General features: G+C 60.7%; 2 protein-coding genes across 3 annotated transcripts in view; one reads left to right on the forward strand and one right to left on the reverse strand.

The window, feature by feature from the left end:
* The window catches only part of ATAD3A (ATPase family AAA domain containing 3A), a 70,691-nt gene extending 69,115 nt beyond the window's left edge, over positions 1–1,576 (forward strand). For both annotated transcript variants that reach the window (XM_044667529.1, XM_044667530.1), the window contains exon 16: positions 1,247–1,576. In XM_044667529.1, the coding sequence (XP_044523464.1) occupies positions 1,247–1,414 (168 nt within the window). In that variant the 3' untranslated portion in view covers positions 1,415–1,576. The remainder of the gene's footprint in view (positions 1–1,246) is intronic.
* A 3,244-nt stretch (positions 1,577–4,820) lies between these two features.
* Positions 4,821–14,463, reverse strand: part of TMEM240 (transmembrane protein 240) — an 11,341-nt gene continuing 1,698 nt past the window's right edge. Inside the window, exons 2-4 of the mRNA XM_044668638.1 lie at positions 13,808–14,079; positions 6,038–6,246; positions 4,821–4,969 (exon numbers count right to left, since the gene is read on the reverse strand). Coding sequence (XP_044524573.1) covers positions 4,821–4,969; positions 6,038–6,246; positions 13,808–14,079 — 630 coding nt within the window. The remainder of the gene's footprint in view (positions 4,970–6,037; positions 6,247–13,807; positions 14,080–14,463) is intronic.

The raw sequence follows: 14,463 nt of genomic DNA on the forward strand, positions 1-14,463 counted from the left end.
AAAGTGGAGCAGGCCACGAGGGGCGCCCGCAGCACACCCGCCCCCCAGGAGTGCCCGCCTGAGCCTGGCCTCTCCCAGGCTCTCTTCTCCACACGCCCAGAGAGGGAAGGACTGGGCGGCCAGCCGTTGTCGGACTTTGGACAGGATCCCCCATCCCGGCTCCCTTCTCCGTGTTCTCCAGCCCACCTGGGCCTTTCCAAAATGGCGGCGCCGCTGCCAGCAGAGCGAGGGTCAGCTGCTGTGGCGTGACACGGGCAGTGGAACGAGCTCTTGCCTTTCTCTTCTGTCCTGGAATCGACGGAAGCGTCCGTCCCAAGGCCGAAGAGCGGTACGGTCGAGTGGCCCGTCCAGGTGTGTGCTCCGGGGTCGTGTTTGAGGGCAGATTTGAACCCAGGCCCTCCCCATCTGCGTGCCTGGCTCTGAGCCCCTGAGCCGCCCGGCTGCCCCGACTCTTAGAAGCTGGCGGTGGCCTTGTTTTCCAGGCCCTCCATGACTGGGCGGAGTCCCACGGAGCTTGCGGTCCACTAGAACCTCCAGCCCTTTTTCAGACATGCTCTCTGGCCCCACTTCCCTCATCTTCCTCTCACTGGAGCCCGTGTCTGTGTTCTGCCTTGTGGGGCCCTTTCTGGGTCCCCTCCCCCACGGGGCCGCTTTGGTGGTATGCCAGTTTGAGGCTCCCGCCGGACATCTCGCCTCCACACGCCGTGCGCTCCCTGGTGGTGGGGCCCGGCCGTCCTTTCTCGTCTCGGCACCGGGTCACCGAATGGGGTGCCGCCCTGGCAGGCCACCTCTCCATTTGTCTAGCAAGTGGGGCGGCCGGGCGGCCGCGGGGAGACCCTGGGCGAGTCACTTAACCCAGCCCGCCCTCGCCTAGAGCTGTTCCTGAGACAGAAAGTAAAGGTTCAAAAAAATGACGGCCGGCACTTGGGTAGCGCTTGGGGGTCGCAGCGGCCCAGGGTACGGCTGCGGCGCCGGTGCCAGGGTTGTCTCCGTTTCGCCGGTGGTTCGGCCCTGCTCATTGAGCCAAGTAAGTGAGTGGGGCAGGATTCGAACTTGGTCTTTGGCATGCCCAATCCAGCCCACCCTCATGCTGAACCCTAGAAAAGGCATTGCGGGGTGGTCCCCCAACCCTGAAGGCCCCTGTCTGGCCAGCCTGGTGCGCGACTTCTCGACAGCCCCGTGTAGAAAAGGTTTTGGGGGGGGGCTGGAACTGGGGCCGCTCACCACGCCTGTCCTCTCTCCGCAGGCCCTGGCCTACGCCTCGGAGGACGGGGTCCTCACGGAGGCCATGATGGACGCCCGGCTGAAGGACACCATCCAGCAGCACCAGCAGAAGATGCAGTGGCTGAGCCCCGACGGCCCGGAGGGCGGCAGGAGCCAGCCCGCGCCGGCCGTCCAGGAGAGCCTGGCCTAGGCCGGAGCCCCGCGCTGCGGGGACAGGACGAGAGTCTGCCCAGGGACGGGCCGCACCGAGCTGGCCGGCGGCGCTGCCCTCCGCGGCCGGATTCTTTTAGATATTCTCAGAGAACCCCCGAGACCTGTCACGGTGGGAGCCGCATTAAAAGAACTGCCACGACTCCGGCTGCTCGCTCGTGTGTCGGCCCGCGCTCAGGCGTCCCACGCTCCGGTGCCCCTAGCGGGACCCCGGGTGGGCCCGTGTGCTCACAGCCGGGGAGCAGGAAGGGACCCCGAGGCAGCTCCCCTCCTTTTCTCTGCGGCTCACGGGGACCCCCTGCCGCAGCAAGGGCTTGAGCCCGGCTCTCCTGCCTCCCCGTCTGCTTCTCTGGCTTCTATCTGGAGCTCTTGGGGTGCCGTAAATGCCCCTCTGAGACTCCAGAGACATCCGATGTGGCCCGTAGCCAGAGCGGCTCTGGGGGGGCCACAGTGGCACCCTGGAACCCCTCCACCTGTGAGCCCAGCATTCTGTCCCTGCAGGCTCCCCTCTGTTGCCGCTGACTTAGGCTGGGACCCCCCCCCCCAGCCAAAGCTCCAAAGCCCAGCGAGCCCCAAGGTTTGAGGTTGGGAGGATCCCTGGTCAGGCCCCCCCACTTTCCTTACTGCCTGCTCCGTCCAGGGGCCGCCTGCCACCGAGGCAGGGCCTGGAGCTGGTGGTTAGGAGCCGGATGGCACCCGCTGACCCCACAGTCCTGTTGGGCCTGATGACGCCTTTGTGTGATCAGCCCCGATGGGTCCTCAAGGCTGGACGTCTGACCAGGGGAAGGAAAGGGCCTTTCAGTGATGGGTCGGGCCTAGACCTGAGGCTGCCTCCCCTTCTGTCCCCCAGGAATTTGGCCTCTCTCCATCCCCGATGGCTAGCTGTGGACTGCCCAAGCAGGGTGTCTGTATTCCCCGGATCCCTGGGGGCTCCCCCTAACGGTTACCAGCTCATGGCCTATCCCTCTCGAGGACGATGTGGCTGAACCTGCCTCCGTGGGCCCTCCCTCCCTAGTCTCAGCATTCAAAGCCCTGAGGTGGGCGGCTGGGGTTCTGAAAAGCTCCCAATTGGCAGGGGAGGGAGTGGGGGCCACAGGGAGGGGCGTCAAATGGGCCTCCTCCTCCTCCCTGGAGACCTGTCTGTGCCTGGGGCAGCAAGCAGGCCAGCTTGAGCTGGGGAAAGCGGGCAGTGCCCACCGCTCACTCCCCAGCTTTGCCAGGGGAGCTGGAGGGCCAGGGATGGTAACTGCACCCAGGCCTCGTGGCCCCAGGGGGATTTGGTAGAGGCCGACCTTCCCCCATCTGAAGTCGCTCATCTAAAAAGCTAGGTTCATCCTAGCTGGGCACAGATGGCAGAGCCTTTGCTTTATCCTCTGGGAGTGTCCGAAAGCTCCTATCAAGTCCAATCTCTGCTCGCAGTCCTCCGGGGAGCAGAGGGCTCACTACCTCCCAAGGCAGCCTATTCTACTTTGGGGCAGCTCTCCTCATTACCTGCCCCAACAGATGAGACGTCCCCCCTCTCCCCCAGCCAGTCTCAAGGCCCTTCTCTAACCAGGCGGCCCTCCTCTGGATCCTTTGGAGTTTGTTTTTTCAGCCCTCGCCTTCTCTCTGAGAATCGGTGCTAAGTATTGGTTCCAAGGCAGAAGGGCAGTGAGGGCTGGGCAGTGGGGGTTAAGTGACTCCTCCAGGGTCATCCCACTAGGAAGTGTCTTAAGGCCAGATTCAAACCCAGGACCTCCCATCTCCGAGCCCAGCTCTCTTCCGAATATTTCTGACTTACAAAGTCCTTCCCCAAATGTGGCAGAGCCAAGCACAGGAGCTGGAGGTTCCTGAGCAGGGCAGGACAGAGATTCTGGACCATCGCCTTCTGCAAGGCGTCGGGGGGACCCAAGTTCAAGTCTTGCCTCAGATGCTCACTCACTGAGTGACCCTGGGCAAGCGGCCGTCTGCCTCTGTCTGACCACTCAGAGTTGGGAGGATCCATCAAGAGCCTCAGAAATGCTGGGCCAACCCACCGGTGCACCATTTCCTTCTGGTTGTCACAGCGTCCGTGGATGGTGCCAGAACCCTCCTCCCACCCCCATCATGACCCCCTTTGATCTGGGCCCGTTCGGTGCCGGCTTCTCCCCTGGGGCCTGGCGCGCTCTCCCAGCAAAGCCCCGGGCCGAGGCTGCTCCGAGGAGAGCCGAGTCCTGCCGGTACCCCCCACCTCACCAGGCTGGCCCAGGCCGGGGCTCCAGGAAGCAAAAGAAGACGCAGACGCGGGATGTGCCCCAAACATTTTTACTGACTTGAGGCAACCAGGCCCAGGGAGAGGGAGGGATGAAGTCATGGCGGGCAGGCTGGTGGAGGTGATCACAGTGAAAGGCCGCAGGGGCCTGAGGCGGCTGCGCTCTGGACCCACCGAGGAGCGTCGGGAGGCGGACGAGGCCTCCCCTTCCTCGGTGAGACCAGAGCGGAGCTCCTCGGGCACCCGGGAGAACCCGGCCGGCCCCCCGGCCTCTCGCCACCCTGGCACCCTCCATGCAGACCCCGTGCTTCGTGCCGGTGTTCACCCAGGCCGGGCCCGGCCCTCCTCTGCCCCTGGTTGGCAGCTCCCCGGACAGCCTGACCGTTTCCCCCCCCCAACCCCAGCCGAGCACAAACGGAATGAAAGGGGGGCCGGGCCCGGCCCAGCTTGGCGGGCAGAGGCCGGAGGGGGCTCTCCCACCTCCCCCGCCACCTAGCTGACACCCCGAGTCACTTAAAACCCAAACACCGTGGATCACCCACACACGCTCGCACACTCACACTCACTCGCACACACGCTCTGGTCATCAGCTCCACTTGGCCATTTGGTCCTCCCTCCCTCCCCCTCCAGAGGCTCCTCTCTTGCTTCCAGCTTGGGAAACTGAGGCACCACAGAGCAAAGCAGCCTGGGCGTCCCCCCCCCCCCCTCCTTCCCTGGCCTGGCCTGGCCCTAGGCCGGAGGAGCCCAGCTCGGCCCTCCCACCCCGCACCCGATGCCCCTAAAAAAGAGAAAAGACACAGCACCTTCTGGGAGCCCCGCCGAGTGCAGGATGACCACCCAGGACCCGGGGGCCGGGAGAGGGCGGGGGCCCGAGAGAGGCGCCGTCCGGGCTCTGAGGGGGTTTATAAGCAAAGATCCATCTTACATATGTACAGAGGTCCAGTGCCGGGGCCCGGGCAGGCGGGGGGCAGGCCGGGCCCCCCAGGCTGCCTCGTGGGCCCCACGGGGCGGCCCCGGCAGCCGTAGGTCCATCGGGCTTGGCCCCGGGCCCCGGGGAATAGAGCCACAGACACCGGGCAGTGTCCACTCTGTGGTCCAATGGGCTGTCCGTGTGTCCCAAGTCCCTCCATGGGCTCGGCCAAGCCAGGGCAGGGGCTCAGAGGTGCCGGGGGCTGGGGTGGCCGTTGTGGTAAAGCTTCTGTTTGATGTGCACCATGTTCCCTGTGGGCTCCTCGTACGGCCGGTGGGGCCGTTTCCGGAAGTCCTTCAGACTACAGAATTTGGGGAGCCACGACCAGGAGTTGTCTGCAGGGGGGTGAGGAGAGGAGGAAGAGGAGAGACACAGAGACAGGAGGAAGAAGAGGAGGAGGAGGAGAGGGACAGGGAGGAAGGGGAGAAGAGAGTCAAAAGAACGTCACAGTCCGTAGAACGCGCTGGCTCCGACGTCCAGAGAACCGGACGGAGTTCTGCCTAGAGGCTTCCCGTCTCTCTCTCTGGCCCAGAGAACTTCGGAGTGGCGCAGCAGCAGGCTGAGCCCCATCAGGCGGCCTCTCCTGCCTCCGTCCCCCAGCCCGGGGTTCCGAGTGGGGCCTCTGGGGTAGCACCAGGGATGGAGCACCGGGCCCAGAGCAGAGGTTCTGGGCTCCGATCAGCCTCAGACACTTCTGGCCGGGTGACCCTGGGTCAGTCACTGGGCTCTGGGCTCTCATGCCTTAGAAATGGCGCGAGGGCAGGTGGTAACAGTTTAAATAAACACTGTTAAAGCCTGGGCCCAGGGGCCGGTGTTGGGGGGCGGAGGGGGGTCTTTTCTCTCCTTCATTGCCTGGCACAGAGTAGGGGCGCTACCAGCTGGCTCCTAGCTGACCCCTTGGAGGAGAGCGGCGAGGTCACGCTCCCGGCTCAGATCTGGGCAGCGTCTCTTGCCAAGGGGGAGCCTGGCTGGGGAGGAGCCCGCTGGGGGCTGACAAGCATCCTGGGGCCTCCCCAGACTGACCCCCAGCCGGGGATGAAGGTTGTCTCTCCTTCCGGCCAGTCTCAGCCCTTCTCTCACCCCCACTGCCTCTCCTCCCCAGCCCCTGCCCAAATTATCTTGTGTTTCTGTTTGAATTCCGGGTCCCCCACTAGAAAGCAAGTTCCTTGAGAACAGCCGCTCTGAAGCTGGAAGGGACCTTGGAAGGCGGCGGGTCTGACCTCCGGCTTTCGCAGGCCCAGGGGGGGTCCATCGGGGAGCAAAGAGGGCTGAGATTGGAACTCGGGCCCTTCTCTGGACTTCCCTGGGAAGCAGCTCGTTTCCGCTCTGGCTTTCGCTTGGCTGCGCCCCCAGTGCCCGGCGCCTGCCCGCGGCCCTCCCCTCGCCCGGCGCCCCGTGCTCACCGAAGCGGCGGCTGGCCCTCCAGGCCCGCACGGCGCAGTGCAGGACGCCGTCCATCCACACCAGGAACCAGCTGATACAGAAGCCCAGCAGCAGCCCCAGCATCAGGTCGATCTCCTGCTTGGTCACGTTGTCCGTCACAAAGTAGTTCTCGGAGGAGTCCACCACGGACTGGTCCCCGTCGTAGGGGATCACGTAGTGGACGTGGTGCCTGGGGATGGGCGGTGGGGACAAGAGCCTCGGTGAGGGGCGGTGCGAGGAGCTCCCCGGCCGCCCCGCCGGGGGCCCTCCACGGGACGGAGGCCGTGCTAAGGGGTGCTGGGAGGGGAAGGTCTCCTCCCCCCAAAGCTGGCCCAGCAAGGGCTCCCCACAATTATCCGTTGTGGGAACAAGGAGCTCAGAGGAGGGGCTGCCTCACACCAGAACTCCCCGACTTTATAAGCAAAGGAGAAACCGAGGCAGTCACCGGGGATCCCTTCGTGTTATTTCCCCAAACAACAGAGACTTCTACAGTGCAGAGACACCTCGTCACGGAGATCCCCGACCCAAGAGCTGTGGGAGGAAGCCCCTCTCCTGGAAAGCCAGCTCTGGTGCCTCCCCCTTTGGAGATCGTTACCCTCTCTTCCATTTTCTTTGTTTTTAAACCCTCACCTTCCATCTTAGAATCAATACTGAGTAGAAGGCAGAAGAGTGGTAAGGGTAGGCAATGGGGGTCAAAGGACTTGCCCAGGGTCACCCTGCTATGGAGTGTCTGAGGCCATATTGGAACCCAGGACCTCCCATCTCTAGGCCTGGCTCTTCACCCGCTGAGCCACCCGGCTGCCCCTCTCTTCCCCTTTAGACGGAGAGCAAGTACCACGCCTTGGCCTTCTTCCTCTCTTCCCCCCTTAGCACAGTGCCCGGCACAAACTCAGGAACAAACACGTGCGTGTTGACTGACTGTCCAACAGAAGAGCCAGAGCCGGGCCTGGGGAGCCCGGAATACCCAGGTCTTCCCAGCATGAAGACCCCCCACCCAGGCCTGGACAACTCCCATAATAGCCCCTCAGAGAGGGGCTTCCATCAAGCCCGTCAGAATATTGAGGGTTCTCTGGAATAAGGAAGCCCAAGATTGATACCCACGAGTGAGACGGGGAGAAGAGATGGAAACAGATGCGGCGGGACAGACGGGGGACCCGGCTGGGGGACACACAGTCACCCTGACACGGACACCCAAAGACGCAGCGTTCCAAATGCAGAATCCCATGCTAACCTGCACACGGCAGACCCAGTCCGGGCAGCTAGAGCCCTGCAGGGGGCTCTGGGAGACGCCACCGAGTTATCCACACACACACAGTCACCCGGGCTCCAGGCTCAGGCCCATGGAGCACTGCAGGCTTTGGGAGGGGCTGGAGAGTCAGGAAGGAGCCATCCGGCTTTGGGGGAATTCTCAGTCACACGCCAGCTCTGAGTCATCTCCCAGCCTGGGCCTCCTATGAGCTTTCGGTCCTTCCTTTCTCTCTGCAGCCACCCAGGACTGAGGTCGAGAGCCCCAGGAGCTGTGATCGTGACACAGAGTGAGGGATGCTGGGAGGGGAAGGCAAAGGAGTCAAGGCAGAAGCCCAAACCGGTCACTCCCAGAAGAGAAGGAAGGTCCTAGCCCAACCCCCATGGCCCTCAGGGCTTCCTGAGCCAAAGCGTCCAGGGACGTGGAAGTGGAAGGCAATGGATGGCAGGGGATGGCAGTGGAAGGCTGTGGATGACTGCAGATAGCAGGGGATGGATGTGGATGGCAGAGGATGGCTGGGGATGGCACCGAGGTCCCTGGTGCCTCCAGCCTCTGGCCTGCTCGGCCCTCTCACACAGCCTGCACCCTAAGTCTAGCCTCCGGTTTGACCTCTGCCTGCGGGCCCCTCTCTCTCTGGTCCACCCTGCACACAGTCGCCTTCCTCGGGCCTGAGGAGCATCATGTCACTCCTTTGAAAAAGGACCTCAAGTGGCTCCCCATCGCCCCTACAAGGAACACGAAGACATTCTCAGCAGGGCAGGAAGCCTGGCCCCCGCCAGCTTTGCCGCTCTTCTTCCCTTCCCTGGCATTCCCTTCTGGTCGGCCAGCCTCCTCTCAGCTCCCCACATGGGAGCCCATCACCCTCCTTCCTGTCCTTGCACACACTTTCCCGCGGGCCTGTCCGCGCCTCCTTCACCTCTGATTTAGCGATAACTCTGCTCCTTCATGGTTCCAGGAAAAGAGCCCTGTCTGACCAAGTCACAGGTTCCAATCCTGCCTGTGAGCCCTAGCAGGTGCCTGTGGGACCCCAGTCCAGAGAGGGCTGGCCTGGATGCCCTCCCAGGAGCCTTCTGGCTCTCAGAGGGTCCCTCACATACAAGACCTTTCCTAGATCTGCCAAATGGTTAGAGATCTCTTGAACTTCCTCTACATCAGTGATTCCCAAAGTGGGTGCCACCGCCCCCTGGTGGGTGCTGCAGTGATCCAGGAGAGCGGTGATGGCCACAGGCGCATTTATCTTTCCTATTAATTGCTATTAAAATTTTTAAAAAATTAATTTCCAGGGAGCTAAGTCATATTTTTTCTGGAAAGGGGGCGGGAGGCCAAAAAAGCTTGGGAACCACTGAGCTAGACTGTAGTTCTTTCTCTCATCTCTCCCCCTTCTCCATATCTCCATGACTACCAAAGGCAGAGCAGTCAGGAAGACTTGAATTCGGATCCAGCCTCAGACACGTCCTAGCTGCAGGACCTTAGGCAAGTCATTTAATCTGTTTGCCTCAGTTTCCTCATCTGTCAAATGAGAAAGACAGTAGCGTCTAGAGGTGATGCAGGCCAAATGAGATCATCTCTGTAAAGTGCCCGGCATGTGTTTCCAGCCTTCCTGGTTTTTAGGGTCCAGCCTTTCCCCCACCCCCACCCCAAGCCCTGATTCCTCCAGCAAGAACTGGCCCTTTTGGAGCCCTCCGGGATGCTCTCACGCACTGAAGGACGTCACTGTTTTCTAAATCATAAGACTCAGAGAGAAACGTGGTTCCTAGCCCAACCTCTGGCCCTACAGAGGAATCTCTTCTCAGGGGCGTTGGGAGGAAAGGGGGACCCCCCAAGCCTCTTCCCGAATACTTGTAGGGAGCCATCGCACGCTCCAGCCTGACGCAGCCCGGCCCACACCAGCTCTGACCGTTAGGAATTTGTTCCAGACTTCAGACCTCAATGTCCACCTCTACGGCGACGTTCACCCATGGCTGCCTGCCCTCTGGGGCCGAGCAGAGTGAGGCGAACCCTCCCTCCGTGGGAACAGCCTACAAAGACGTGAAAACACTGACCATGAGACCCCTCCCCCACGGCTAACCCTCCCCAGATCCCTGTGTGCGTGGCATTATCTCCAGTTCCCTAATAACCACAGCCCTGGCCCCTGGGTGGCACCATAATGCACAGAGCACCACGCCTGGCCTCGGGAAGACTCTTCCTGAGTTCAAACCCAGCCCCAGATACTTATTAGCTATGAGACCCTGGACAAGTCACTTCACTCTGCTTCCGTTTCCTCATCCGTAAAAATGAGCCAGAGAAGGAAATGGCCAATTGCTCCAGCATCTGTGCCAACAAAACCCCAGATGGAGTCAGCAAGAGTCAGATGTGACTGAGAACAACTGGATAATCACCCTCCCTTCTAGCGGCCCAAGTCTGAGGGTGACCGGACGTGGCTGCTTCTCTTACAATCTCTCCATCTTTGTTGGCCGTCCCGGCATGCTGCTGGTTCCCAGGGAGCTCATCTTCTACTAAAGCGGTAGAAATGTTGTATGACAACTGACGACTGGGGGGAAGGGAGTTGGAATGAGTTAGCTGGGCAGGGAGAGCGGGGTGTCCCCTCCTAACTGCAGGGCTCTGTGATTCTGGGAATCTGATGATGGTGATAATAATAATATTCACATTTCTCTCTTGAATTTCAGGATTTTCAAAGTCCTGGAGAATCCAGGTGGAGGGAAGTCCCAAACACATTGGGTGGATCCACTGTGGAGGTTCAGCAGGAATTACTGTCTTCCCCAAGTCCTTGCTGCTTTTTTTTTCCCCCTTAAAAACCTCATCTTCTGCTTAGAATCGAGACTGTATATCAGTTCCGAGGCAGAAGAGCGGTAAGGGTTGGACAATGGGGATTAGGTGACTTGCCCAGGGTCACACAGCTAGGACATGTCTGAGGTCAGATTTGAACCCAGGACCTCCTGTCTCCAGGCCTGGCTCTCAGTCCACTGAGCCACCCAGCTGCCCTCTGCTTCTTTAAGTTAAGCCATCTCAGTTTCTTCAAGTAATCACAGTCCTGGCAGACCCTTTGGGATATGTTGCTTCATAAAGTAGCACCCACGACAGGGAACACAAGCCTCCTCTGGATGCTGAATGAAGAATGTGTGGGTGTAGGGTATGGTTTTGCCTTCTCTGAGACACTCAATTTGGCTTTCAGTCCACTACTTTACTTGAACTATTGCTGATCCCCCCCTCCCCCATCTCACACTTGTGAAGTTGATTTTTTGAACCCAACTATAGGACTTTACATTTACTCCCTGGGAATTTTATCTTCTGATACTTTCTCCAGCCCTAACCTGCCGAGAACTTTTGGCCTCAGGACCCGAGACCTCAAAATGCAAGAGATCACTTTAGAGGTGACCTAGTCCAACCTGCTCACTTGACAGATGAAGAAACTGAGGGCCGCTGAGGTCATGTGACTGGTTCAAAGTTGCAATGGTGGTAACCTGAGTCAGAAATTGAACTCGGTTCCTTAGACTCTAAATCCCAAACAGCCTATTCCGCTGTGCCCCATTTCATACCATTTGAAAATCTACACCTTTATTCCAAGCACTGAATAAAGCCAAGGCCCCCCGGTGCCCCCAGCCACAAGTGGAAGGCCGGCCCCACTCCAGCCTAAGATCTGAAACATTTACCCACAGCCTTTGTACTGGGTTATTCAAGCCAATGGTCATCCCACCCACATCCGTCCCCTCTGTCCACAGCGATCCCTTCCTAAGTGGGCAGTCAGCCTTCAGGGAGGCTGTGGGCACTCTCTGGAATTAGGCATCACCTTGACCCCCACAGCCAAGTCCCCAGTTGAATATGAACTACCTTTTGTCAAAAGAATCAGAAAAGGAGAGGAACTTTTGGTAAAACCCACCAGAGAGCACAGAGATAACCCCTAGGCATGGTTGTGAGAGGGAGAAGGCAGAAAAGAATTGGGTCTTACTAGAAAATAGAAGGGGCAGCTAGGTCGCACAGTGGCCAGAGCACTAGGCCTGGAGACTGGAGGTCCTGGGTTCAAATCTGGTCTCAGACATTTCCTGAGCAAGTCACTTAATCCTAATTACCTTGTCCTTACCGCTCGGAACAGATGCTTAGGAAGAGTTTAAACAAGAAAGAAGCCAATGTTTTGGCTTTTTTTAATAGCAGGTAGAAAGAAGGAAGGCAAGGTCTGGGGCTGAGGGATGAGAGCGGAGAAGCAGATGGCCCGAACCTTCCAACCCAAGACATGGCTCCTGGCACCCGGCCCTCCCCCGACTATGCTGGGGGCCCTGGCCATGTCTGTGTGTCTCTGGGGAGCCGAGGGGCACAGAAAAGTGTTTTTATCACAGGCGCTCATACTCATTGCCTCCCCAGTTGGGCGCCAAAGTCACAGATGCCAGGGTGGGGTGGGCTGCACCAAAGGCCCAGGAAGGCTTTTATGGGCTCGTGCCCTCACCGCTGGGGAAGTCTCATCCCTGATGGGCTGAAATGGGACAACCGAAGGGCATGAGGGAGGGCTAACCCCGCAGGAACACCCTGACTCGGCTTTCGAATCCAGGGCCTGGGCAAGACCGCCTGGGAGTCTGCCACAAGGGAGCCGGCCTTTAACCCTTCTCCATCCTCCTCTCAGTCCAGCCTCTCTGAATGGCCAGCCCATTGGCCTCCCTCCTTCTAGAGTCTCTTCTCCAGTCCATCCTGAACAGGGCATCAGCCTGCCTCCCGATATCCAGTTCTCCCCATGCCACACTGCTCAAAAGCAGGAGAGAAGCCACAGGATCAGTGCCAAAGCTCTGAGGCTGCCACTCAAGGGAGACCTTCCAAAACCTCGTACCACAACCGGCACACCCCCTTCCAGCCTCGCCTCCCTTTGCTGCTGTCCATCCACCCTCCATTCCAGCCACCTCGGATCCACCAGTGCCCTAAAAACGTCCCCCACCTTCACTCGACCCGTTGCCCGTGGAACGCCCGCCCCCTTCTCTCTGCTTGGCTCAATCGTGCCCTCCTTCAAGGTCCAGCTCGTTTCACCTCTTCCAGGAAGCTGCCCTAATGGCCAAGTGTCCCAAGTCTCCTCGTCTGCCCAGCCTGAGGGCAGGGACTGAATCTCCAGCCTCAGTCTCCCTCCTAAGGCACAAGTGCAGCCATCTCTTGTCTGGGACGGGCCTCAGCAGGGATCTAGGTCTGACCCTCTTTTTTTCTGTCTTAAGGTAAGGGTTAGGCAAGTGGAGTTAAGTGCCTTGCTCAGGGTTACATGGCTAAGAAGTGTTCAGGGCTAGCTTTGAACCCAGGACCTCCCAACTCCAGGCCTGGCTGCCCCCCGACCCTCTTATTTTACAGATGAAGAAACAGAGACCCCCAAAGGCCAAGGTGCCCAGGAGAAGTTGTGATGAATACGAAGATGGCCAAATGCCCAGGGTTGACTGCTTAAGGGTCGGGTCCACGATGCCAGCTCAAATCAGCAACACCCCACCTCTTGCCTCCCCACCTCTGCTGGCCTGGAAAATGCCACTCCTCTCCCCCTAACCCAGCCTTAGGGGACCACCATTGGACCTCAGTCGCCAACAATGATGGAGAAGGAATGCCCCATCGTCAGTCACTGACAACCACCAGGGGAAGTAATCTGAGGTTTGTGGGTGACCAGGACCTTAGGGTGCAAGCCTGATTCCCACACGGGACTCCAAGACCCACCAAGAAGCAGGAACGAACAGCCTTGGCTGCCCCCGGAGCCTTCCAAAGCAGTATTTTTGGACCTCAGAGCCCTGGGCCCCAGGAGATGTGGGCCAGCCTGGCCCGGCCCTCACTGCACTGCTAGAATACTCGGGAGCCAAGCTGATCCCCCGGGCAATGCTGTGAGGCTGGGTGGCCTCAGCCCTCCCCAAAAACTTCCAAAGAGGGCCCAGGGAGAGCCTGGCTTGGAGATAACGAGTCCCTGCTAGGTCTACTTCTACCCGAACAGGACGGCCACTTCCTGACTCTTTCCCGGCTCCTGGGGGGAGGTGTCTCCCTGCCTCAACCAGGTCAGTTCTCTGTGGAGTCTCCCAATTAGCCAGGCTCCCATTCCCCGCAGGCTCATCTTCCTCCACCCTCTCGAGTTCTCAGGCCATCCCCTTAACCTTGGCCCGCCAGATCGGCCCCTCCGCATGCCCTAAGCAGGGGTCCAGGCTGAAGGAAACCCCCTTCCTTTGTCAGCTTCCGCGTCTACCCCCCACCACCCAGAAGCAGCCCCAGCCTGCGTGCTGACTCCAGAAGCTGGGGAGCCCAGAGCACTTGGCCCCGGCTTCTCTGCCTGCCAGTGTTTGTTTGGCCGGGGCTCTGGCCACGGTGCTGGGTCAGTGGCTGTGTATTGTGGCGAGGTGTTCGTGGGTTTGTTCAGCCCTGGGTCCCTGCGTGTTGTGTGTGGGGCTGGGCAGCGCCGGTCCCGGCCTGGGTCCGAGCCATGGGCCTTCAGGGCAGGGAGCAGAGGGAGGCTGGCAGGCGGGCCGGCTGGAGGTAGGGAGGGCCTCTCTAGCGCCCCGCGGGGACTTACCTCCCACAGTTGCAATGACAGACGCGGTCCTCGCCCCGAAGGTGCGGGAGGATGTAGTTGTGGAATCTGTCCAGCAGCGCGTTCATGTCCATCAAGCAGGCGATGGCCTGGAAGAGCCCCGAGCCCCCCGCCCCCCGCCGGGCCGGCCCGTTAGCGCCCCCGACCCTCTCAGCCTCGGCCTCCCGGCCTCCGGGCCTCCCTTCCTCCCTCCCTCCCCCGGGCTCGGGCCCGAGGGCCCCAGAGCCACCCAGGGGCACCCACGGACCCGGGCCCTACGCAGAGTCAGGGGCACCCCGAGATCCAGGAGACAGAGAGAGACACCTGGAGAGACAGCCAGGGCCGGGGCCCGGCGCGCGCGCACACACACGGCACAGGGCACACACACACACACACACCGCACACACATACGGGCATACACACACACGGGCACGCACACACACACAGAGACACACACACCCCGAGGCAGGCAGGCAAGCAGGCAGGCAGGCAGGCAGGCAGGCAAACAGAGAAGAGCCACGCAGGGGGAGCGGGGAGCGCGCCAGGCACGGCGGACCGGCCACAGGGCCCCGGCGCTCGCAGGCGCAGACACAGGCAGCCAAGCAGCCAGCAGGGGACACGCAGGGCCAGAGGACTGGGGCCCCCGCCGCCCCCCCCCC

This window comes from Gracilinanus agilis, chromosome 3, assembly GCF_016433145.1.
Source record: "Gracilinanus agilis isolate LMUSP501 chromosome 3, AgileGrace, whole genome shotgun sequence".
NCBI lineage: Eukaryota > Metazoa > Chordata > Mammalia > Didelphimorphia > Didelphidae > Gracilinanus > Gracilinanus agilis.